Source organism: Girardinichthys multiradiatus, chromosome 20, assembly GCF_021462225.1.
Source record: "Girardinichthys multiradiatus isolate DD_20200921_A chromosome 20, DD_fGirMul_XY1, whole genome shotgun sequence".
Taxonomy (NCBI): Eukaryota; Metazoa; Chordata; class Actinopteri; order Cyprinodontiformes; family Goodeidae; genus Girardinichthys; species Girardinichthys multiradiatus.
The window spans coordinates 36,844,592-36,871,618 of record NC_061812.1 but is presented as its reverse complement, the minus strand read 5'-3'; the positions used below and the strand labels follow the sequence as shown (position 1 = coordinate 36,871,618).

Here is a 27,027-nt window from a genome sequence, read left to right as displayed (position 1 = left end):
ATCTCCATAAAGCTTTTCAGCAGATGGAAGCATGAAGTGCTCCAAAATCTCCTGATAGCTAGCTGCATCGACCCTGCCCTTGATAAAACACAGTGGACCAACACCAGCAGCTGACACGGCACCCCACACCATCACTGACTGTGGGTACTTGACACTGGACTTCTGGCATTTTGGTCCATTTCCTTCTCCCCAGTCTTCCTCCAGACTCTGGCACCTTGATTTCCGAATGACATGGAGAATTTGCTTTCATCCAAAAAAAGTACTTTGGACCACTGAGCAACTGTCCAGTGCTGCTTCTCTGTAGCCCAGGTCAGGCGCTTCTGCCGCTGTTTCTGGTTCAAAAGTGGCTTGACCTGGGGAATGCGGCACCTGTAGCCCATTTCCTGCACACGCCTGTGCACGGTGGCTCTGGATGTTTCTACTCCAGACTCAGTCCAATGCTTCCGCAGGTCCCCCAAGGTCTGGAATCGGCCCTTCTCCACAATCTTCCTCAGGGTCCGGTCACCTCTTCTCATTGTGCAGCGTTTTCTGCCACACTTTTTCCTTCCCACTGAGGTGCCTTGATACAGCACTCTGGGAACAGCCTATTCGTTCAGAAATTTATTTCTGTGTCTTACCCTCTTGCTTGAGGGTGTCAATAGTGGCCTTCTGGACAGCAGTCAGGTCGGCAGTCTTACCCATGATTGGGGTTTTGAGTGAGGAACCAGGCTGGGAGTTTTAAAGGCCTCAGGAATCTTTTGCAGGTGTTTAGAGTTAACTCGTTGATTCAGATGATTAGGTTCATAGCTCGTTTAGAGACCCTTTTAATGATATGCTAATTTTCTGAGATAGGAATTTTGGGTTTTCATGAGCTGTATGCCAAAATTATCCGTATTAAGACAATAAAAGACCTGAAATATTTCAGTTAGTGTGCAATGAATCTAAAATATATGAATGTTAAATTTTCATCATGACATTATGGAAAATAATGAACTTTATCACAATATGCTAATATTTTTAGAAGGACCTGTATTCCTCACTATTCTGCTCTCTATACTTGGTGACAAGATAAATACGTGTCCTCATTCAGTCTAGAGCCAGTGGCTACAAGTAATGGGTCTCTGTGTTTTGACATATTTATACCACAGGGAAAAAGGAAGTAACTGATTACTAATAAGAGGTTCCTAGAGACTCTGATCAGCTTTAAAAAGTATATAATAAATCATAAAATTGTTCTGTAGGGATTGTTGGGGATACCAAAAATTGTGACAAGAAGTATTTCTCCACAAGGGATTTTTTTTGCAATTGCATACATTTACTTAAATAAAAGGTTTGCATTTTCTAATTTGTTCAGTGTGCTATTACTCTACAGCAATAGAAGCTGAATGCAAGATATTTGAAATCTGTACCAGGGGTCCGAACAAATGTGTCCACGTCCGTGTAAACAGGTTCTAATCCTGTCTGTCGGATCAATGAAAGCAAAAGCAATGAAAACTTCTTTAATCTCATCAGTATAATTAGATTAGACAATATTTTCAAACAAAAATCTTATACTCATGGAATTCCACAGTCCACAAGTTACAAACTGATGCCCTTGTAACAGTAAAGCAAAGGTGCCTCAAGAAGATTTTTGAAATATTTTAAAAGCTGAAAACCCAATGTGGTAAAATAGCTTAAAGGAAAAAAAAACAGGTCGTATTTCTGGTAGAAAGACACCCATTATCATTAATTTACTCAGGTTGTCGAAATATAACCAAATCAGAAGATGACACAGATTCGATGTACAGAATTAGATTGAAATGAGGTTTTATTGTTCCAACTTAGGTAGACCTTGATTAGAGTTGTTAGAAGCCAGAGGATGAGGAAGCCCCAAGGATCCGAGCAGAGAGAGAGTGTTCTGGCGGTGGAAATATTTACAGTGCAGATTTCCTGAAGAAGAGTTCCATATGGCGACAGGCAGGCAGACAGATGGGCAGATCGACAGGAAGGCAGGACAACAAGCGATCAGGCAGGCTGACAGAAGTCCACATAACAGAGACTATGTTCCAGCAACAGACTGTGTCAGCAGCTGTCTTAAAAAGCCATGAGCTCATTAGCTGGATGAGTTGCAGCTGAGAACAATGAAGTGCCAGAACCAGCCAGCAGAGATCTCACAGTACCCTCCCCTCAACGATTGCCTCCAGGCAATCCCGAACGTTTCTCCGGATGACGTCTGTAAAAAGATGTAATGAGATCAGGGTCCAGGATAAGAGAACGAGGTACCCAGGTTCTTTCTTCAGGTCCATATCCAGCCCAATCCACAAGGTACTGAAAACCACGCCCCCTACGTCGAACATCCAGGATACGATTGACCGTGTAAGCTGGATGGTCATCAATGAGACGAACAGGGGGAGGGAGCTTGGTGGGTGGATTCAGGGGACTTTCCGAGACTGGCTTGATCTGTGAAACATGAAAGGTAGGATGAATGTGCATAGAAGCTGGCAACTTGAGTCTCACCGCAGAAGGGTTGATGATCCTTTCTATGACAAAAGGACCGATGAAACGGGGGGCCAACTTTCGAGTAGTATCCTTTAATTTAATATTCTTGGTGGAGAGCCAGACCTTCTGATCAATGCAGTAGACCGGTGCGGTGGAACGGTGACGGTCAGCAAACCTTTTATTCTGTTCCAAAGTGCGTAGAAGTGTCCTCCTGGTCTGACGCCAGATCTTACGACACCTGGAGATATAATGCTGAACAGAGGGGACAACAGTGTCAGATTCAATACTGGGGAATAATGGAGGTAGATAGCCCAGAGAAATCTCAAAGGGAGATAAACCAGTAGCAGAGGAAGTATGAATATTATGGGCATATTCTATCCAAGTGAGATGTCTACACCAGGAAGAAGGGTTGTCATTAATCACACATCTCAATGCTACTTCCAGTTCCTGATTGCATCTCTCAGTCTGCCCATTAGACTGAGGGTGGTAACCAGATGAAAGGCTTACGGTAGCACCAATAGCCCTACAGAACTCCTTCCAGACTTGTGAAATGAACTGCGGGCCTCGGTCAGAGACAATATCCAAGGGCATGCCATGAATACGGAAGACATGAAGAACCAGAAGTTGAGCAGTCTCCAATGCAGACGGAAGCTTAGTTAAGGGAATAAAATGAACAGTCTTAGAGAATCTATCAACAACGGTAAAGATGACTGTGTTTCCGTCAGATGGCGGGAGACCAGTGACGAAGTCAATAGAGATGTGGGACCATGGGCGACTAGGGGTAGACAGAGGTTGAAGAAGACCGGCAGGAGGTTGATTTGAGTTCTTGTTACGGGCACATGTGGAACAAGCTGCGACAAACTCTCTAATGTCGGGATTCATAGTGGGCCACCAGAAATACCTCTTGGTAAAAGTGATCATACGATTAATCCCCGGATGACAGGTAAGTTTATTATTATGAACCCAATCCAGAACTTTATTGATGACAGAGTTCGGAACGAACAGTTTGCCTACAGGACCAGTACCTGGGTCTGGTTCAGATTGTTGTGCCTCCCTGATGTCCTTTTCAATGGCCCAGGTGAGGGCGCCCACAATGCAGGATTCCGGTAAGATGGAAGCTTCAGTCTTGGATTGCTCAGAATGAGAAAATTGGCGAGAGAGAGCGTCGGGCTTGATGTTCTTGGAGCCGGGTCTGTAAGAGATAGAAAAATTAAAACGAGCAAAAAACAGGGACCAACGGGCTTGTCTGGAGTTAAGTCTCTTGGCATTTTGGATGTAAGAGAGGTTTTTATGGTCAGTCCAAATGAGAAAAGGGACTTCCGCCCCCTCTAACCAATGCCGCCACTCCTCAAGCGCCAACTTGATAGCCAGAAGCTCTCGATTTCCCACATCGTAATTCTGCTCTGCTGACGACAAACGACGAGAAAAATAAGCACAAGGATGCACCTTGTTGTCTATAGGAGAACGTTGAGACAAGATGGCCCCTACTCCAATGTCAGAAGCATCAACCTCCACAACGAATTGCGCACTAGGATCAGGATGAGTCAGAATGGGTGCAGAAGAAAATAAAGTTTTCAATCTGCAAAAAGCTTTCTCTGCCTCAGGGGACCAATGGAATGTCTTCAGAGAGGAGGTAAGTTGAGTGAGAGGCACAGTGACCTGACTGTAGTTCTTTATGAACCTTCTATAAAAATTTGCAAAACCTAAGAACCTTTGGAGTTGCCTGCGATCCGTTGGAGTAGGCCACTCTGCCACTGCCTTGGTCTTCTCAGGATCCGTTCTGTACCTGCCTGCTTCAAAAATAAAACCCAAGAAGGTCACAGAAGAAACACCGAATTCACATTTTTCGGCTTTTACAAAGAGTTGGTTTTCATAAAGCCTCTGGAGTATGGTCCTGACATGCTGGTGATGCTGATCAATGTTCTGAGAGAAAATCAAAATATCATCCAGATAAACAAACACAAAGAGGTTGAGGAAATCACGGAGAATATCATTTATAAGAGCCTGAAAAACAGCGGGTGCGTTAGTCAATCCAAAAGGCATCACCAAATATTCAAAATGTCCCAGGGGAGTCTTGAAAGCTGTCTTCCACTCGTCACCCTCTCGGATCCGAACCAGATGATACGCATTGCGCAGGTCGAGCTTGGTAAAAATCTTGGCAGTGTGTAATTGGTCATGTATAGAATCAATGAGTGGTAAGGGGTACTTATTTTTGATTGTGATTTGATTCAACCCCCTATAATCAATGCAGGGTCTTAACGTGCCATCTTTCTTCCCCACAAAGAAGAAGCCGGCGCCAACGGGGGAGGTAGATGGCCGAATGATCCCGGATGCTAAGGAATCCTCAATGTACTCCTTCATGACTCTTCTCTCCGGTCCAGAGAGATTGTATAGTCTGCTGGATGGTAACGGAGCACCTGGAAGGAGATCAATAGCACAGTCATAGGGGCGATGCATGGGTAAAGAAAGAGCCCCCTGTTTACTAAAAACAGATGCAAGATTGTGGTATTCAGGAGGAATCTTAGACAGATCAACAGGCTCAGGTGGTTCAATTTGTTTGCTAGAGTGAGAGACAGCAGTCTTTAGACAATTCTGGAGACAGTAATCACTCCACTTCTCTACTCTGCCCTCCACCCAATTAATTGCGGGATTATGTCTCTGCAACCACGGAAATCCTAGAACCAATTGTGGGGAGATAGAGGAGACAACAAAGAACTCACCCCATTCATGGTGGTTACCTGAGGTAATGATGTGAAGGTGGGGCACTTTAAACTTCACCTGAGATATGGTTTGACCAGTAATGCCCGAAACAGAAAGGGGGTGGTTGAGAGACTGAGAAGGTATCTTAAGTTTGTCAACTAGATCCAAGGAAATAAGATTCTGTTCTGCACCAGAATCAATAAAAGCATCCACTGGACACTTTTCTTGGCCAATAATAATAGTGACTGGAAAACACAGACGAGATATAGGGGAAAAATGGGACATGCTCATCAAAGTCCCCTGACCTATTGACGAGCCCCCTCTTTTCCCTTCTTAGGGCATCTTGCAACATAATGTCCACCTTGTCCACAATACAAACAAAGACCAGCCCCAAAACGACGTTGTCGCTCTTCAGGAGAGAGACGAGTGTGACCAACCTGCATAGGCTCAGGTTCCACAGATCCCTCCGAAGAGGAAGTGGGTGTATCAAGGTAAGCGGTCCGAGGTGCCATAAAGTGCTGCCACTCTGACTTATGATTCCTCTCTGCTTGTCTCTCTCTTAGGCGGTTGTCAATACGGATTGACAGTTTGATTAAATCATCCAGTCTCGCAGGTTGATCTCTTAAAACCAACTGGTCCTTTATCTGATCTGTAAGGGAATTCACAAAAATACCCTTGAGTGCCGCTTCATCCCAACCCACCTCCTGTGCTGCCACCCGGAAGTCGATGGCGAACTCCGCCAATGCCCTCTTTCCCTGTTTGAGGGTAAGTAACTTCTTAGCAGCTGTCTCCTGTTGGAGTGGTTGATCAAAGACTTCCTTGAAGTGACTGAAAAAAACAGCATAACTCAGAGACTCAATAGGGTTAGTTGTGAGAAAAGCGTGCGCCCAGCGTAAAGCAGATCCTTTTAGGGAGGTAACAATAAAAGTGATCTTGGAAGCAGCAGTCGGAAACAGAGAGGGGGAACGACTAAAAGCCAACTCACATTGGAGAGAAAACCCACCAAAATTATTAGGGTTGCCATCAAAAAGTTCAGACGGACGGAAATCAGGTTCTCGGATTCCGGATGAGTGGGTTGTGGGTGGCTGAGGATTCTCAGAACGAACTGGAGGATTGGAAGGAGCGGGTGAGAGTTTGGTTAATATTTCACTTAAGGCATGTACCATACCACCAAGTTCCGTGAGATGGGCATCTGTCGTCCTTTGTTGTTGTAGCAACTGTTGAAGCATGGTCTCAGTGGATTGGAGGCGTTCCCTCCAGGAGGTCTGTTCATCTTCATCTGATTTGTTTTTCGACATGTCTGCTGGCTGGAACATACTATCATTAATTTACTCAGGTTGTCGAAATATAACCAAATCAGAAGATGACACAGATTCGATGTACAGAATTAGATTGAAATGAGGTTTTATTGTTCCAACTTAGGTAGACCTTGATTAGAGTTGTTAGAAGCCAGAGGATGAGGAAGCCCCAAGGATCCGAGCAGAGAGAGAGTGTTCTGGCGGTGGAAATATTTACAGTGCAGATTTCCTGAAGAAGAGTTCCATATGGCGACAGGCAGGCAGACAGATGGGCAGATCGACAGGAAGGCAGGACAACAAGCGATCAGGCAGGCTGACAGAAGTCCACATAACAGAGACTATGTTCCAGCAACAGACTGTGTCAGCAGCTGTCTTAAAAAGCCATGAGCTCATTAGCTGGATGAGTTGCAGCTGAGAACAATGAAGTGCCAGAACCAGCCAGCAGAGATCTCACACCCATTGCCTACTCATAGCCTAATAATAGTTCACTCCTGGTGGGCCAATACTGACTTTCAAAAATTTTGTTTTTTAAATCAACTTTTACATAAGCCAAATCTTATCACACATTTTCTCTGTTAGTCAGCTTGGTATTGTTTTTTATGTGGAGCAAACTGATAAAAATTTATGAATAAAAAGAACCAAACCCTAACAAAATCTGAACATAATTCACAGATCCAAAGCCTTTGCTTTGGTACAACGAAGCTGTCACTGCAGCAAATAAAAAGTTAAAAGGAAGGCAAAGGTCAGAAGAAAATAAGCAATAGCTCTGCAGTTAAAGCTCCCACAAGGGCACAAAAAGAGAAATATACTGCATCTAAAATGCTTTGCTCTAATTTCAAACATAATCTGGAGGAGAACAAAAGAAAGCAGCCAAATATGATTGTACATGATGGGGGAATACCAGAAAAGATAGTGTGTTCTGGGTCAGCCCCTTTGGAGCATGAGTCCCAAAGCTCCCAAAGCTCATTAAATCTGAACTGGAGGATACCAGCTGACTGTTTGTTTTTCTTTACAGATTGTTGGCACTATCACATTAGGGCTCAAATAAGTCACCTGCCTCAGGAAAGCTTTTCATTTCTTCACAATTCATCCATCTTAAAATATGTAAAATGTGAGCAAGAAGTGTTAGTTGTGCATTTTGGCAGGTCAATGTAATCGAAAGCCACCGCTACTGAAATCCAGCAAATGCTAGAGCCAAGCAGACATTCTGGTGTATTCGTTTCCCACATCAAAAATGTAGGCCCTATATTTTGGAGACAAATCCTATCTTGGAAAAATTGCCATCTAAATGAAATAAATCAGCATCTTGAAGCCAGGTGCAGTCATGTTAGTTCCATAAATATTTGAACCTAAAAAACCAAATGAATCTCTCTCACTGAAAGTCAACGTGTTTCTGATTGTGAATATCAAACTCATACAAATGCATTTAGGAACAAAAAAAAGATAAAGCTACTCCTACAGCCTTCACAGACCATGCTTAGCTAGACTCAAATACAGAAGCCCTGAAAGGCAAATGAAAAAATGCTGAATGAAAAGAGGGAGAATATTTTTTTGATTTTTTTATATACAGGTCCTTCTCAAAATATTAGCATATTGCGATAAAGTTCATTATTTTCCATAATGTCATGATGAAAATTTAACATTCATATATTTTAGATTCATTGCACACTAACTGAAATATTTCAGGTCTTTTATTGTCTTAATACGGATGATTTTGGCATACAGCTCATGAAAACCCAAAATTCCTATCTCACAAAATTGGCATATTTCATCTGACCAATAAAAGAAAAGTGTTTTTAATACAAAAAACGTCAACCTTCAAATAATCATGTACAGTTATGCACTCAATACTTGGTCGGGAATCCTTTTGCAGAAATGACTGCTTCAATGCGGCGTGGCATGGAGGCAATCAGCCTGTGGTACTGCTGAGGTCTTATGGAGGCCCAGGATGCTTTGATAGCGGCCTTTAGCTCATCCAGAGTGTTGGATCTTGAGTCTCTCAACGTTCTCTTCACAATATCCCACAGATTCTCTATGGGGTTCAGGTCAGGAGAGTTGGCAGGCCAATTGAGCACAGTGATACCATGGTCAGTAAACCATTTACCAGTGGTTTTGGCACTGTGAGCAGGTGCCAGGTCGTGCTGAGAAATTAAATCTTCATCTCCATAAAGCTTTTCAGCAGATGGAAGCATGAAGTGCTCCAAAATCTCCTGATAGCTAGCTGCATTGACCCTGCCCTTGATAAAACACAGTGGACCAACACCAGCAGCTGACACAGCTCCCCAGACCATCACTGACTGTGGGTACTTGACACTGGACTTCTGGCATTTTGGCATTTCCTTCTCCCCAGTCTTCCTCCAGACTCTGGCACCTTGATTTCCGAATGACATGCAGAATTTGCTTTCATCCGAAAAAAGTACTTTGGACCACTGAGCAACAGTCCAGTTCTGCTTCTCTGTAGCCCAGGTCAGGCGCTTCTGCCACTGTTTCTGGTTCAAAAGTGGCTTGACCTGGGGAATGTGGCACCTGTAGCCCATTTCCTGCACACGCCTGTGCACGGTGGCTCTGTATGTTTCTACTCCAGACTCAGTCCAATGCTTTCGCAGGTCCCCCAAGGTCTGGAATCGGCCCTTCTCCACAATCTTCCTCAGGGTCCGGTCACCTCTTCTCATTGTGCAGCGTTTTCTGCCACACTTTTTCCTTCCCACAGACTTCCCACTGAGGTGCCTTGATACAGCACTCTGGGAACAGCCTATTCGTTCAGAAATTTATTTCTGTGTCTTACCCTCTTGCTTGAGGGTGTCAATAGTGGCCTTCTGGACAGCAGTCAGGTCGGCAGTCTTACCCATGATTGGGGTTTTGAGTGATGAACCAGGCTGGGAGTTTTAAAGGCCTCAGGAATCTTTTGCAGGTGTTTAGAGTTAACTCGTTGATTCAGATGATTAGGTTCATAGCTCGTTTAGAGACCCTTTTAATGATATGCTAATTATGTGAGATAGGAATTTTGGGTTTTCATGAGCTGTATGCCAAAATCATCCGTATTAAGACAATAAAAGACCTGAAATATTTCAGTTAGTGTGCAATGAATCTAAAATATATGAATGTTAAATTTTCATCATGACATTATGGAAAATAATGAACTTTATCACAATATGCTAATATTTTGAGAAGGACCTGTATACACAAATATCTTTTTTTCCTTAAAGAAAAAATATTATCAGAAAAGTAAACATCTTGACCAGTTTAACTTTTCCACTTTACTTTATAAAATACTGTTTAATTCCTGAAGGATGTGATTTTTTTCATCAGCCCTGAAAATAAAGAAGCAATTAATAATTGAAATATTAAATCACATCACTAATTAACTACTTGAAGAAGAAATGGATGTTGCTGAATTAGTAACGTAACTCCCAGAAGGTGTGAAAAACACACTAAAATAAAAATCACTAAATTGTACAACTACATTGAACAGGGAATAACATGAGTTTTAACTCTTCATGAACCACAATCCTTTTTAGATGAACTAAAGTAAAACTAGGTTTGACTGGCAGGCATTGTTAAATGTAAAATGGAAGGATTGGAGTTCTGGAACTACTGCTTCATACTTTCAATAAATTCAAGATTGTTAATAAATTAACAAAGAATTACACAGAATTTTTTATATATAAGCCGTTTTTTTCCATAAGTTATGTCATGCTCACATGTTTTCCTTGACTTCCGGGAAATTTTATATTTTGTTTTAGTTTACAGGTCCTTCTCAAAATATTAGCATATTGTGATAAAGTTCATTATTTTCCATAATGTCATGATGAAAATTTAACATTCATATATTTTAGATTCATTGCACACTAACTGAAATATTTCAGGTCTTTTATTGTCTTAATACGGATGATTGTGGCATACAGCTCATGAAAACCCAAAATTCCTATCTCACAAAATTAGCATATTTCATCCGACCAATAAAAGAAAAGTGTTTTTAATACAAACAACGTCAACCTTCAAATAATCATGTACAGTTATGCACTCAATACTTGGTCGGGAATCCTTTGGCAGAAATGACTGCTTCAATGCGGCGTGACATGGAGGCAATCAGCCTGTGGCACTGCTGAGGTCTTATGGAGGCCCAGGATGCTTCGATAGCGGCCTTTAGCTCATCCAGAGTGTTGGGTCTTGAGTCTCTCAACGTTCTCTTCACAATATCCCACAGATTCTCTATGGGGTTCAGGTCAGGAGAGTTGGCAGGCCAATTGAGCACAGTGATACCATGGTCAGTAAACCATTTACCAGTGGTTTTGGCACTGTGAGCAGGTGCCAGGTCGTGCTGAAAAAGGAAATCTTCATCTCCATAAAGCTTTTCAGCAGATGGAAGCATGAAGTGCTCCAAAATCTCCTGATAGCTAGCTGCATTGACCCTGCCCTTGATAAAACACAGTGGACCAACACCAGCAGCTGACACGGCACTCCAGACCATCACTGACTGTGTGTACTTGACACTGGACTTCTGGCATTTTGGCATTTCCTTCTCCCCAGTCTTCCTCCAGACTCTGGTACCTTGATTTCCGAATGACATGCAGAATTTGCTTTCATCCGAAAAAAGTACTTTGGACCACTGAGCAACAGTCCAGTGCTGCTTCTCTGTAGCCCAGGACTGGGGAATGCGGCACCTGTAGCCCATTTCCTGCACACGCCTGTGCACGGTGGCTCTGGATGTTTCTACTCCAGACTCAGTCCACTGCTTCCGCAGGTCCCCCAAGGTCTGGAATCGGCCCTTCTCCAAAATCTTCCTCAGGGTCCGGTCACCTCTTCTTGTTGTGCAGCGTTTTCTGCCACACTTTTTCCTTCCCACAGACTTCCCACTGAGGTGCCTTGATACAGCACTCTGGGAACAGCCTATTCGTACAGAAATGTCTTTCTGTGTCTTACCCTCTTGCTTGAGGGTGTCAATAGTGGCCTTCTGGACAGCAGTCAGGTCGGCAGTCTTACCCATGATTGGGGTTTTGAGTAATGAACCAGGATGGGAGTTTTAAAGGCCCCAGGAATCTTTTGCAGGTGTTTAGAGTTAACTCGTTGATTCAGATGATTAGGTTCATAGCTCGTTTAGAGACCCTTTTAATGATATGCTAATTTTGTGAGATAGGAATTTTGGGTTTTCATGAGCTGTATGCCAAAATCATCCATATTAAGACAATAAAAGACCTGAAATATTTCAGTTAGTGTGCAATAAATCTAAAATATATGAATGTTAAATTTTCATCATGACATTATGGAAAATAATGAACTTTATCACAATATGCTAATATTTTGAGAAGGACCTGTATTTACGTCTTTATTTATTTATTTATTTTTTTCACATGTGGATTACCTTTAAGGTCATGAGAAACGTTTGGTCAGACTTAGATAAAGAATCCTTCTGTTATGGTTTGCGAGATATAGGACCCCAGAATGCAGACGAGCAGGCAGCGTGATGGTAAGTGAAAAAGGTTTAATAACAAAAACTCACTCTCAACAGGAGGCAGGAACAAAACAACAAACGGGCAGGTGAGACAGCCATGGCATGATCAAAAAACAAGAGATGATATGAGAAATGTTTCCGCAACGACTAACTGAACAGGTGTGTATATATGGAGTGAAAACCAGGTGGTGCAAGGAGACAGATTAACTTTGAGCAGGTGAACTGAATAAACTTAATTGACAGACAGAACAAAACGTGGCTGTGGCAAAAACAGAGACTCTAATATACAAACAAAACCAAACTTGACAAAACATGAACAAGACTAAAACATGACCAGAAAAATAATAACAAAAGTATGATTTAAAATCTAAGCAGAAGAATAATAAATAATAATAATAAACAAAAGAATGAGTCAAAACCTTAACTGTGAAAAACACAAGAAAAAACCAAACAACCCCAAATCATAACACTTTCAAAAACAAATTTATCTCACTTGCCCTTCAGGGCTGCCATACCCACAGCCTTAAGTAATAATGAAATTTATTTAGTCATTTTAATCATTTTTCTCAGTTTCTCATCATTTTCAGCAATATAAGAAGGTCGGTATTCACCAAAGGTCAGTCAACCTGCACTTGAGACACAGTTACTGTAGGACTGAGTGGCTCAGTTTAGTTTTGATCTATCATAGATCAAATATCATCTCTAATGTGCTCATATTCACAAGAATCAAAGAAATTCTGAGGGTCCCACATGAGGAGTTACATAGTTATTTAATGAGGAGAGATGACAGGGAACATTTCCCATTGCTTTTGCTAAACCATTCCTGTTTGAAAAAAGAAACACTTTAACTGGACCAAAATTTTACAGTAACTCCAACGCCTTGGAGAAAAATCTGCCAAAAGAAATCGTTTAAATGTCCTACTCATTAAGTCATAAACTAATAACTAATGAACTAAAACCTAATTTAAAAGCATCTGAATACTTTCATTAAATAGCAATTAAAATAGAAAACAAACTACAATAACTCTGGATAAAAAAACAAAACTGTGCCTTAAAATTAAAGGAGCTGCCTAATAAAGAGTTGTTAGGCCTTCTCTTGTGAGAAATCCTAAGGGTCAGAGTCTGCTTTAGGTTTTTTGGAATTACAAAATCAGTGTTTGAATCTAATAGTCAGATGTTTCAATCTCTGGCCTATTGCTTTAGGAACAATTCTGAGGCACTGCTAGAAGACTCTCAGGGTGACAATTGATACTTTCAGTTTTATGTTACTGATACTGAGACTTTTTCTGCTAATGCCTGAAGATTTAGCGATTCAAACTGCATGCTCCTGCTACAGCATGAATCCCGTCTTGTAGAAACAATACAGGAAGCGGTAAGAGGACACCTTTAATTTAGTTTACTGTGTAATAGTGGTAAACTACAAAAATGAAATATTACATTTTTAAAATGTGCTAAATTTTGAAGTGTTTTTTGAAGAGTAAATTGGGACAGCTCAGTATGTTTATTACAAAACACTATGGATTAATAGAACAATCTTTCTCTACCATAGTACACAAAACAAAAGCATTTTGCACTGTGCACTTTATATTATGCGCTTTACTTTACAGCTTCATTTGAGCCTTGTTAGCATGTGCATTTATTGTACTTGGTGCTGTATATGTAACATCTTTAAAGTACAGTGGATAAAATAAGCTCCCTTGCCAACTCTGGAATATTTACATCTGTAAGTCATATCAATGTCCATTAATGTCCCTCTGAAATAAATTTAATAAATAAAAGCTGGGTGCTCACTCTAAATGCAATAACCCCCCTCTACTACTGGAATAATGTTTATAATGGATAAAAGCAGGTGCGAAACTAAAGTGATGTAGGGAAGGTGCTGTGTGGTATGTTTCTGCAGTTTCACATTTCTTCTAAGAGGATTCTGCCCATGTTATGAAGGTATTCTGTGCTGCAAAAAGTAAAGCAAACAAAAGCTCAGTAGAGAATTAACAAATACTAAATTGTAAATATATAGTGCAATGAGGCTTTGCAACTGTTGTCAAGTCTCTTTTAATATAAGATGGCATTTAGCTGAATTTACTATCCAGATGCTGTAAAATGGTTCTAAAGTAGGATGGTTCTTCTTTTCTGTCAGAAGTTTGAGAACATTCTCTTAAGCTTAAAAAAAAATCTTAAAAATCTTTTTTTCTTGCAGGAAAAAAAACAGAAGTCAAAGCAGAAAAAAGGTCAATTGTAAGAAAGTTCACTGGAAAAGCTGATAAATAATAACCAATAAGTCCCCAGACTAACTGATTTTTCACAGTACAAGCCTTTTTAGTAGTTTGCTGAATACATTTTGTCCCATATTTCAAAAATGTCTTCGGTAAACCTATAACGTTATCTTTTTTGGTGACCACACAGAATCCACCGCAACACGTGCTCATTAAATGTTTCAGTGAATTTACATATGTTGGGACCCACAGCCATGGATTACAACATGACAGTCCGGTACGAACTTTTCTGGAACTTTCAAAATAAATCGCATTAACATACTTCCAGCCAGACAGCGGGCTTCCCGTGATGTCACTGACCGTTTAAAACTCACTGTGGTTGCAGTTGTAGCGTGCAGTTCGGCCGGCCGACAGAGCGAGCCGCCCCTCCACCCACAACTACGGAGGTTAGCTGGAAGCTAACACTTTTGTTCACTGTAGAAGCTTTCTTCAAACTTCATCGCCTGGACAACTTCTCCTCAACACAGTTCAACTGAGAGGTTAGGTTTGGGCAGAGAGAAGTAATTTAGGATGAAATAATCTAAACATATTTTTTTACTTTATGGCATTTGGTTTTGTTGGTGTTGAAACTCAGCTATCTTAGTGCTAGCAGATTATATGCTCAGCACACATCCTAAGTTTGTGTGTTCTGCGTTTGTGTTTGTTTTAAAGTTTAGAAAAACTTTATTTAAAGGGCGATTTGAAACACAGAAGATCGGCCATAACATGCCGTCCATGCTTATGCATTTTAACCCTTTTATTCGTGGTATTTTAAAGGTGTGTTTGATTCTGATGGTAAGCTATAAGCTTCTTTTATTAGCTTTAACAGCTAAGAACACATACTTCCCTGCTAAAGATCATTTAACCAAAAAGGTTGTTGGTTTTCAATCTAGTAAAATATTTCCCTAAATATTATTTTACTAAACTTGATAACTAAGTAAACACTATTAAGCCCCATTTGTCCAGAAACATTTGGTTCTTTTTCAAAATAATATTTCTTTAAATATTATTTTAATAAATAAAGGCAGTTAATTAAACACTGTTGAGAATTGGTAGTCCTGAAGGTTGGTTTTATTCAGCAAATCATTCTTAAAATATCATTTTATCAAAATAATATTTTATCTGATCTTGCATTGTGAATGGTTGTCTAAAGGTATGCTTATTATTGCCTGAGTTGGTTCCAAGACTAACTTAACTTCACTTCCAGATTCTTCAAGATAATCCTTGCTTCTCAAACATAAATAACATTACATAGTAATGTTGCATCACTCTTTTGGTCATGGTTTTAACCATCTTTAATCAACTTGTTTATATTGTACATAGTCCCTTAGTCTTCCTTATTCTTTAATTCTGCTTGGTAGTTTAGGTGGATTGTTTTAGCATGGTGAAGAGTTTGTTGATTGAAATATGTTTGACTTTGAGTTGACTTATTTTTGTTAATAAATTCTTGTATTTTAAGAAATTGTGTGAATTCATTCCATGTGTTTTGCTGTTCAAAAATGTCAGAACTTGGCTCATCCCTTTCGATTTTGTCCTAATGCCACCGCCTTATTGGGCTGGTATTCACAGGACCACCCTTAACAGACTGAAATATTATTTAATAAAATATTAATATTAAATCATATATTAATATTCATAATTACAACACATAGTTACAATAAAAAGGTGCCATGCCATTTCTCAGACCATAGGGAGAATATGCCTGTAAATATGTAAATACATGTAAGCTTGTATATATTAGTGTTTGATGCTTAAGACTGTTATTACAGCACTGATGCTGATCATTATAAATGGGATTTTCAAAAATGGTTAACATTAAGCTATCACCTTGGTCCTAACCTTTTCAAACATTATTTTAAAATATGTCAGCTATGTTCAGATAACAACATATGACAACATGTGGTACTGCATAGATTCATGCTTAAATTAAAAAGTTGTTTTGGTATTTCTTTGTGAACCAGAAAACATAAAATACCACAATGAAATCTCTTCAGAGTAGCTTGAGTCTGCTCTGCAGTTTCCTCTCTGTTTCAGAGTTCCTTGTTTTAAACAGCTTTTGTGTTCTGACCTCCACAGTGTCGGTCATGAAGAACGGTAGGTGTGTTCTTGGTAGTGTGCTTCCATGATGACTGGCGTATGATATAGCTTAAAAAGTTGTTCCTCATCCGCTTACCTGGATCAATAGCAAACTGCTATATGTGACTCAGTATGCCGAGAACAATACTTCAAAGTGATTGAGACACAGCATAAGAAACTATTGATTGGTGCATGGAAGACTTATAACACTATACCTTTTAGGATGTCATAAGTATAAAAAACAGCCATAAAAACAAAATGATACTCATACTCAATGATGTTTGTTTAAATGTTGGCCTGAAACACGACTAGAACACGAATAAGACATTGATAAAGTAGGTTGGTTCAAAAACAGTTGTTTTTATTAATCTCAGTATTCACTGGAGATTAAGAAAAATGCACAAGAATCCTCTCCATTCAACCCGAGTCAACTCCTGTCTGCCTTCATAATTCCATTTCATCTCTTCAGCACAAAACAAAGACTATTGTGTGCTTTTACAAATAAAGGCATAAGGCATACTCACTGAGATGATGGCGGCCAGAGTCTCTGTAGCCCCCGTGCTCAGTGTGATGTAGGGGAGTAATTGCTCTGCAAAGCCTGCTTCCCGTAGGATCCCATTAGTGTAGTACCAGATCTGCAAGAAAACAAATCAAATTCTACTCATAGTTTTATTTATTTATCAATAAGCTGTTTAATTTTTGAAAATCCTAAAGGGGTTTACAACAGAGATCTCTGTCATGTGTTGGTCTTACAGCTTAGATAATTATTCTCTGTTATGATTTTCATCACCCTGTGATGGACATTTTTGTAGTAAGTGTTCCAAAGTGTATGACCTTTGGGTTACCTCACTCCCCTGAACATCTTTTAGTGGAGGAAGCTGTAAAAGCCATTATCAGAAGTTTAATGGTTAAGGCCATTTGTTAGGGTGATGCCTTTGGAAGACCAGATGTTCCTAGGTAACCTTCTCACCTCTGAACCCGAGAAGGGTCTAGGGTCGTAAAACACAGACTCTTTGAAGTTGAGATAACACTGTCATGTTCTGGTATAAATACTGTGTGTACATGGCGTTCGGGGCTCTGTTTCACTGACTAACCTCAGTGTCAGGGTCTTCAAATGCTGAATGCCTTTGAATAAAACAAAGTCCGGATTTTCTCGTTATGAGTCAACTTCTACCCACTTTGATAAGAAAATTACACAACAATTTTAGCGTCACGAACAGGGTCTAATGTGCCAGAGGAGACCACAGGATGGGACACGGACGCCTGGCCAGCCTGAGAGTTGTCCTCAGTCCACCTCCATATTACGGGAGGGGAGTCCGGGTGCCCGCCTGCGGCTTCTGGCGGATTGGATCCGAACTATTTGTCTTCAAATATATCTGGGTGAGAAGTTGCTCTGTATGATATAATGTATATTATTATTTTTATTACACATTAACCATCATCTCCTAACTAATTAATTAGGTTCTAGAGTTGCGAGAGGGAGGACATCAGCTGAGGGCCCGGTTACCCTGCAAAGGAATGGCAGGGAGGTTCTCATTGGTAACAATGGGATAAAGCAGAACACAGGGTTTTGCGGGTGGTTTTTAGCAATTTTCTACACCTCATAAAGGAGAAAAGCCTGACGGCAGACTGAACGGGTAAAAAAAAAAAAATGGTTCCAGAACCTTGAGGCATCAGGGGTGTCTCCTTCTTCATACTCTGATTTATAAAATAATAAAAGGGAAAAGTGGGGATGATTGTGTTAAATGTGCTTTAATTTGGGAGATAACATTGGTTTTTTACAGTGTGGAAGTTTAAGTGTAAATAAGTAAAAAAAAAAAAAAAAGGAGTTAAAACTTTCCTGAAGGAAGTTTTGTTTGTCTTAAATATTGCGATCAGTCGGAAAAGAAGGTAAAAGTGAAAAGGGACATTAGAGAGTCGAAAAGAAAGTTGTTTTAGAAAGGATTATAGTTCAAGTTATGGAAGGAAGGAAGGATGACTGACTGACTGACTGATAATATTTCTTTGTGCAAAATCTGAACCTATACTAAACTTTTTCTTCTGCCTCTCTCACACACAAATACACACATATATGGGATTTGAGTTCAACATCTGCGTTTTTGAGTCTGGATTTTAGAAACCTGCCCTTCTCCATGGCTACTCCGCCAGAGACGCTTCTCCAGCACGGCCTGAAAGAGAGAGATCTGCCTTCCTGCCTGCCTGCTTGTTGAAAATCGCAGTGTGAGTTTCCACAAAAAAACGAAACTCAGAAGAAGTCTGGCCCCACTGAGATGAACAACAATCCATGCTGTTTGCAAGAGCCAGAAGAGCGATCCACTGGATTTATATTGAAAGTACATCTTATGCAGGCAGAAGAGAAACCGGAGCAAAGTTTCTTCTTTCTTCCTCCTGGAGAAGTTAAAGTGGACAAAGAATGATTGAATGTCTCACCAACAGACCTGGGAAGGGCCTGGTTGTTTTTTGGACTGATAGAGGACTGTGTGCCATGACAGTCTGACTCTGGAGCGATTTAGAAACTGATGGGGGTAACGTACAAACACACACATTTGCATAAATCTTTTCCTATTTTCTGCAATGAAGAACGCTTATTAACCGCTGCTCATGTGACGCTTGCTTGACGTTGACAGATATAGCGGTTTAAAATATTATTTTAGGGTTAGAAAAGGTGATAACTTAGCTCATTTGATACTTTCCGGTTAATTCTTTTAGAGAAGCAAGTTCTCTTTCGTCGTGGAATATTCAGGGTCAATTATTCTAGTTATTAAAAGTTATTAAAAGCAGAGGAAGTTACAACATCTCCAAAACTCAGCAGTAACCAAGTGTTTCTATGTCATTTTCAGGACAGATCTCATGAAGGAGTATTTTTAAAACCCAGTGCATGCGTAACACCTGATGGGTCTCCTTCAGGCATTATTTTCTGTTGTCAGTTTGTATCCCATAAATCTAATGGGTAGAGACCTCATTAAAACAGGCTTAGTTTTACAGCAGATGGTCTTCATACAGTTTCTGACACAGTATTTACAGTTTGGTGCAGTTTTTGTCCGCAAGTGCTAACTGACGCTTATGGAAAGTACAAATTCATTGTTTTTCACAGCAGCTGCTGGGAAGAGGTTATATTAGGTTTTTCTTCCCTTTTCTGATTCATGCAGCGTGTTGATTTACACTGTACCTTATATCAGGTCCTGACAAAAACTATGAAAGATTTGGTTCTGCAGTTTCTTTTTTCTCCCTTTGGAGAAGGAAAGGAAACCTAATCAGTTCTGTGTTGCATAGGAGTCTTAAAACACTTGTTGTTTTCTGAGATATCACCAGCTAAAACTTGTAAAACTTTGAGAGTAATTGGTTTTGTTAAACACATTTTCCTTGGTAAAACAAACCTTTAAAATGAGAATGGAAAAAATTGGGTTATTTTTGAAGGTAAGAAAGATTCTGATTGGACAGTGGTACCACACAAAATTAAACTAATCTCATGTTTCCTAAAAGACTCTGCATAGAAAAGGCCTTCAGAACCGTGGAGTTATTTTCCACCACAGTACCAAGTTTTTTAAGCATGCTTTTTCTTTATTTTAAAACGGAACTGGGTTTTTTTTTTTTTTTTTTTTTTTGGCTTTTTAGCATAATGTTGTCTGAAGCTTCTTATGAACTGGGTTAGAAGCAAATATGATCTGAGGTAAATTAGGAGCTGTGAACTAATAATTTTAAATCTGATTATTATCCAAGCAGAAATAATATATTTAGCCAATCCTTCAATCTCTGCAGAAAGTTAACACCATTGTTCAATGCAGTAGTACTCAACTTGTGGTTCCTGGACTCCTGAAGCCCGTGAGCCATAGATTTTGGGTCCATAAAATTATAATATTTCATTAAAGGTAGACCGATTACCTATTAAAATAGATCTAAGCCAATGATGAGTTCCAGTCATTTGGTGGTTTTGAAATGCAATAATACTCACAATTTCTACTCTGGGGAACACAGATTGGGGTTGAAGAGTTTTGTTTTGGAACCAATGTTAGGATTTTTATAACAGAATCAAGATAAGTAAAATCCTTCATTTTAGGAAAATAAAAGAAATAAAGGCTCTCAACACTAAAGAGGATGGTTGGCTCAAACTCCAGTCTCCTTGTTTGATTTCTTAGGGTTTAAAGATTAAAAGAATACCTAGGAGTACAAAGGTACACAAGGTGATTTCAGATTACTAAGAGATAAAATATTGGAACATTTATCAGCATTTGGATTGTAAAAGAGGGGTTCTAGTAATAAGTTTTCCCCAACTCTCAAAATTTAAATAGCCCAAATTAAAGAAAATGAGGTTTGTTCTTTTTGAAACACTATGTGTAAAAAAGTCCAGTTTGGAGACAAGCTTCTTATCTTAATTTCTGATTAAGTCAAACACTTTGTTTAGTTTGGGTATACCATAGAAATGTCAACGCCGACTTTTCTAATTTCCCCTCGGGGATCAATAAAGTATCTTTGAATTTGAATTTAATTTAATTAAAATACTTCTTTGCATTTAACCTGAAATTCTGCAATACAGCTGCGATCAAATTGAGCGAAACACAAAGAGAATTATAACAATAACTCTCAGGATTGTAGTTATTATTACAGAGTTACAGTACAAAGAATTAGCAAAAGGTTTCAGCATCAGTGAATTTGGATTCATTTAAGAGAAAACTGTTGCTGTGCTTCTAAATACTTTAAGATTTTTTTGGACTATGTGCACTGATTTTTTAAAAAGGATCCTGAAGATTGTCATAACAAAATTGATCAATTATAGCATTAAAAGATACGGCTGAGAAAACGTATTCTGAAAAGAGATTGTTAAAAATTTCTTTGAATTCTTGAAGCTTCAAATTTGGTGATTTGTCTGTCTTTGATGTTTTGTGTTTGTTTTGTTGGAATGAATGTATGTTTATATGTTGCATGAAACAATAATCCATGTTTAGAATAATGTTTCTAAATCCCAGATTGATTAAAACTTTGAGTTTTCAGGAGAGTTAAGAAGCAGCTTGTTTCTGAGGTAGGTGCATGTTAACAGTTTTGCAGTTTAAGGTTCACTAAGATGGGTTGGAATGAAGAAACTGTGGGTCCGCCCATAGGCTGTCCATCAGAGGTTAGTTCTGCCTGACTCCGCCCACCTACCAGGTTGGTTCACACCTTTGTTGTCATGGTAACGCTCAGCACCTCCCTTCCTGAGTTTTAACACTGTTTAAGAGACAATAGAATTAAAATGCTTGTAGTGATTGTTGCCTTAATAACATGTTTTTTTTTTTATGTAGCATGACTTTTAGATTTATGTGTTTTACTATTAAAAGGTTAATGAAATAGTTTAAACTAGTTTGAAGAATTCGTTTTGCATACAGAATCATTGGTGATTTATTAGATTGAAAGTTTCCCTGGTACCATTAAGCTAGCTGACAGTTCAAGATATTCGCCAGCGTGGACTACGAACACCGTTACCTGGAATATTTCTCTCTAACGTGCGCTCACTTCCCAACAAAATTGAGGAACTACAACTGTTGTTGGGGAAAAACAGGGACTTTTATTCATCGGCAGTTTTGTGCTTCACGGAGACGTGGCTGTGTGGATTAATACCGGACTCTGCGCTGCAGCTGGCAGGATTCCAGCTCTACAGAGCGGACAGAGACACGGAACTCTCTGGCAAAGCGAAAGGTGGAGGAATCTGTTTCTACCTCAACAGTGGTTGGTGCAACGACGTGACAGTGATTTAGCAGCACTGTTCTCCAGACCTGGAATCCTTCATCATAAACTGTAAGCCTTTCTATTCCCCCCGTGAGTTCGCTTCGTTCATCCTGGTCGGTGTTTACATCCCGCCGCAAGCTGACGTGCAGGTCGCACAGCGCATTCTCGCCGACCAGATACTGAGTGTGGAGCGGACCAACCCGGACTCCTTAGTTATCGTCGCTGGTGACTTTAACAAAGGTAATCTCACCCACGAACTCCCCAAATATGGACAGTTTATTAAATGTCCGACCAGAGAGGACAACATTCTGGATCACTGTTACACCACCATCAGAGACGCTTATCACGCCGTCCCACGTGCTGCACTGGGCCAATCCGACCACATCATGGTCCACCTGATTCCTGCATACAGGCAGAAACTAAAGCTCTGCAAACCTGTGGTGAGGACGACAAGGAAGTGGAGCAGTGAGGCTGTGGAGAATCTCCAGGCGTGTTTAGGCTGTACAGACTGGAATGTGTTCAGGACTACTACCAACAGTCTGGACGAGTACACAGAGGCTGTGACTTCCTACATCAGCTTCTGTGAGGACAGCTGTGTACCATCATGCAACAGGGCGAGTTACAACAACGACAAACCCTGGTTCACAGCTAAACTCAGAAGGTTAAGACTGAATAAGGAAGAGGCCTTCAGGAGTGGGGACAAAGACATATACAGAGAGGCGAAGTACAAGTTTGGCAAGGCAGTGAAAGAGGCCAAACAACTGTACTCTGAGAAGCTCCAAAACCAGTTCTCAGCCAACGACTCTGCGTCTGTCTGGAAAGGGCTCAAGCAAATCACCAACTACAAGCCGAAAGCCCCCCACTCCATCAACGGCCGACGCCTCGCCAAAGACCTGAACGAGTTCTACTGCCGCTTTGAAAGACAAAGGGACAGTCCTGCAATCATCCCCCACGACGCCCCCCAACAGCTGCAGCCACAATCCACCACCCCCACCTCCCCAACCTCAAGAGGGGCCTTGGCACCTCCAACCCCCACCCTGAAGTCCCCCCCCACCAGCCCCCTACCCACGCCGAGGACGGCTCTTTCCATCCAGGAGAGGGACGTCAACAAACTCTTCAGGAGACAGAACCCCCGGAAAGCTGCTGGTCCGGATTCTGTCTCACCAGACAGCCTGAAGCACTGCGCTGATCAGCTGTCTCCAGTCTTCACAGACATTTTTAACACCTCACTGGAGACATGTCATGTGCCAGCCTGCTTCAAGTCCTCCACCATTGTCCCTGTTCCCAAGAAGCCAAGGACCACAGGGCTTAATGACTTCAGACCCGTCGCCCTGACCTCTGTGGTGATTAAGTCCTTTGAGCGCCTTGTGCTCTCACACCTAAAAGACATCACCGACCCCCTCCTGGACCCCCAGTTTGCCTACAGAGCCAACAGGTCTGTAGATGATGCAGTCAACCTAGCCCTTCACTTCATCCTCCAGCACCTGGACTCCACAGGAACCTACGCCAGGATCCTGTTTGTGGATTTCAGCTCTGCCTTCAACACCATCGTCCCAGTTCTGCTCCAGGAGAAGCTCTCCCAGCTGAGTGTGCCCGACTCCACCTGCAGGTGGATCACTGACTTCCTGTCTGACAGGAAGCAGCGCGTGAGGCTGGGGAAGCACGTCTCTGACTCCCTGACCATCAGCACCGGTTTCCCCCAAGGCTGTGTTCTCTCTCCTCTGCTCTTCTCCCTGTACACCAACAGCTGCACCTCCAGTCACCAGTCTGTCAAGCTTCTGAAGTTTGCGGACGACACCACCCTGATCGGACTCATCTCTGATGGTGACGAGTCCGCATACAGATGGGAGATGGACCATCTGTTGGACTGGTGCAGCCAGAACAACCTTGAGCTCAACGCTCTAAAGACAGTGGAGATGGTTGTGGACTTCAGGCAGAACCCAGCCCCACCTGCCCCATCACCCTCTGTGACTCCACAATTGACACTGTGGAATCTTTCCGCTTCCTGGGAACCATCATCTCCCAGGATCTCAAGTGGGAGCCAAACATCAGCTCCCTCATCAAGAAAGCCCAGCAGAGGATGTTCTTCCTGCGGCAGGTGAAGAAATTCAACCTGCCAAAGACTATGATGGTGCACTTCTACGCAGCCATCATTGAGTCCATCCTCACCTCCTCCATCTCCATCTGGTACGCCGCTGCTACAGCCAAGGATAAGGGCAGGCTGCAGCGTGTCATTCGGTCTGCTGAGAAGGTGATTGGCTGCAGTCTACTGTCGCTCCAGGAACTGTACACCTCCAGGACCCTGAAGCGGGCAGGGAAGATTCTGGCTGATCCCTCCCACCCTGGTCACAGACTTTTTGAGACTCTCCCTCTGGCAGGAGGCTGCGGTCCATCCGGACCAAAACCTCACGCCACAAGAACAGTTTTTTCCCATCTGCCACCAGCCTGGTTAACAAAGCCCGGAAACCACCCTGACACTCTCCCTTTCCCCCCCCCCCCCCCCCCCCCCCCCTTTTTTTGCTGACAGGACACCTGTAACCTGTAACTCTATGCGTTACATTAACGCTCAGCTTGGACTCCTGCTTTACTTGCACAATGATCACCTGCACTGTTGTATTGCTCTTGCATCTTATACTGCTCTACTTTTACTCTCACTCACTTAAAACTGTGCACATATATTTATATTACATTGTAGATATGTTTATACTGTTTAATTTGTACTGTATTGCACCGGCTACGCCAAAACAAATTCCTTGTATGTCCAAAAACGTACTTGGCAATAAAGCTTTTCTGATTCTGATTCTGATTCTGATTTGGGAAAATGGTGCAGCAAAGATGATGTAAGGCTAAACTGAGGAATTATGCTAATAATACTCATCAGCGGATTCGAATAGAGATTCATCACTTTTCTGACTACTATGATCATGCTGATAATGTCTGGTGGCAACTGATGCATCAAACTGTGAGGAAGATAAGAAATGACAGTTGCTATGTTTGTTGTTTGATTCCACGTGTTATTAATGATCAACCATTTTTTGTACCTGTTCTTATTGATACTACTTTCTTTCCAGATAGGCAACATAACCGGTTGGTGGAGGTCATTTTTCCTTGGGTGAGGAATTATAGTGTAAGGGAAAGCAGAAATGTTAGTAGATTTTCTGGGTGTTGGTTTGCTAGAATTTTTGTATGATTGTCTTATAATCATAAGGGGGGAGTGTGATGGAAATTTTTGTAGTAAGTGTTCCAAAGTGTATGACCTTTGGGTTACCTCACTCCCCTGAACATCTTTTAGTGGAGGAAGCTGTAAAAGCCATTATCAGAAGTTTAATGGTTAAGGCCATTTGTTAGGGTGATGCCTTTGGAAGAGCAGATGTTGTTCCTAGGTAACCTTCTCACCTCTGAACCCGAGAAGGGTCTAGGGTCGTAAAACACAGACTCTTTGAAGTTGAGATAACACTGTCATGTTCTGGTATAAATACTGTGTGTACATGGCGTTCGGGGCTCTGTTTCACTGACTAACCTCAGTGTCAGGGTCTTCAAATGCTGAATGCCTTTGAATAAAACAAAGTCCGGATTTTCTCTTGTTATGAGTCAACTTCTACCCACTTTGATAAGAAAATTACACAACAATTTTAGCATCAACTTATAAAGACAAAGTCCGGATTTTTTCTTGTTATGAGTCAACTTCTACCCACTTTGATAAGAAAATTCCACAACAACCCTTAAACTAACTGAGAAGAAAACTGCATAAAAACTTGTACTTCTGGTCCTAAAGTAGAAAAGCAGCGCCAGATCATGAAACTACCAAAACCATGTTTGACTGATGATATGGTGTTCTTTTTATGAAATGCTCTGACTTGCACCTTGAAAAGCTTCCATATTTGTGAGAATATGGACCAGAAAAATTTCCCAACGGTTTTCAGGATAATGCAAATGTTTTTTGGCAAATGTAAGATAGGCCTTTGTGTTTTGTTCGAACCCAAATCCAATTTAAAATCTGTTGCAAGACTTGAAAATGGATGTTCACAGATGCTCTTCAGTCGGTCTGGCTGAAGCTGAGTTATTTTGCAAAACAATTTTTAGTCTGTAAGTAAGCAAAGCTAGCAGAAACATATCCCAAAAGACATGCAGCTACAATACAAATACAGTCCTATTTTTATTTGCACATAATGTGAAAACCATGTATCCCTCTCCTTCTTCTTCACAATTAGGCAGTACTTTGTATTGGTCTTTTACACACAGTGGAATACAATGTAATTTGAGGTTGTACCATTAAAAAAACTGGAAAAGTTCCCGGGTATGAAAACTATTACAGAGGACTGTATTTACCCTTACATAACCTCATACACCATGGTCTCCTGGATAAAGTCTCCGAATTTAAATCATGATCAACACTTAAAACCTCAAACTGCAGACTTTGCAGCAGTGCATTTCCAGATGATTAAGTTGTTTTGGGGATCAGTGGCAGTCAGTCCATATTCTTGCCTATACTATGGTGGTTTAACTGCAACTGCTGTCGCAACATACGACCACACCTCTCCTGCAGGAGGATTATCCTTATTATACATGTTGTAGGTGCAACACAGTGAGTAGTTCTAAAAGCTGTGTGAGGACAAACTTCCACGCATTGTTGAATTTGCAATAAACTGTTGTCACTGTGATATTTAAGTAGCAGACCTCGATCTGGCAACAGCCTTTGCTGCATCATTGGGTTTTCCCTGATGGTCTACTACTATTATGCTGCAGCAATAAATGCTCACTGTCAGTGTGGAGGAGGTTACATTGCTTCTGTGTGTTTGTTGAAGAGAATAATAATCTATCTTCTATTCTTTTCACTCATTCATTACCACAAATTGCCCTTGATGGACAAACAGCTTGTGCTGAGATAAAAATGGGTAGCACACAATAATAAATTGATTGGATTCTGATTGATGATGAACACAAACTTGGAGAGAGTAGTTGCTCTGTTCCGAACAAGACACTCTGTTCTTTACGCTTTAGCTTTTCATTAAAGGAGCCAAACAATTATTTTGCAGATGCATATTTCTATTTTGATTTATTAACAAAAGTTAAAATTAACTGGATCTTTCGT

General features: G+C 40.9%; 1 protein-coding gene across 4 annotated transcripts in view; it reads right to left on the bottom strand.

Annotated features, from left to right (window-relative positions):
- slc2a9l2 (solute carrier family 2 member 9, like 2) overlaps positions 1 to 27,027 on the bottom strand; it is a 195,884-nt gene that overhangs the window by 96,430 nt on the left and 72,427 nt on the right. For all 4 annotated transcript variants that reach the window (XR_007035272.1, XM_047346454.1, XM_047346453.1 and 1 more), the window contains exon 10: positions 16,760 to 16,870. Coding sequence is in view for 3 of the 4 variants with exons in the window: in XM_047346454.1 (XP_047202410.1) it covers positions 16,760 to 16,870 (111 nt within the window). In the remaining variant the exon portion in view is untranslated. The remainder of the gene's footprint in view (positions 1 to 16,759; positions 16,871 to 27,027) is intronic.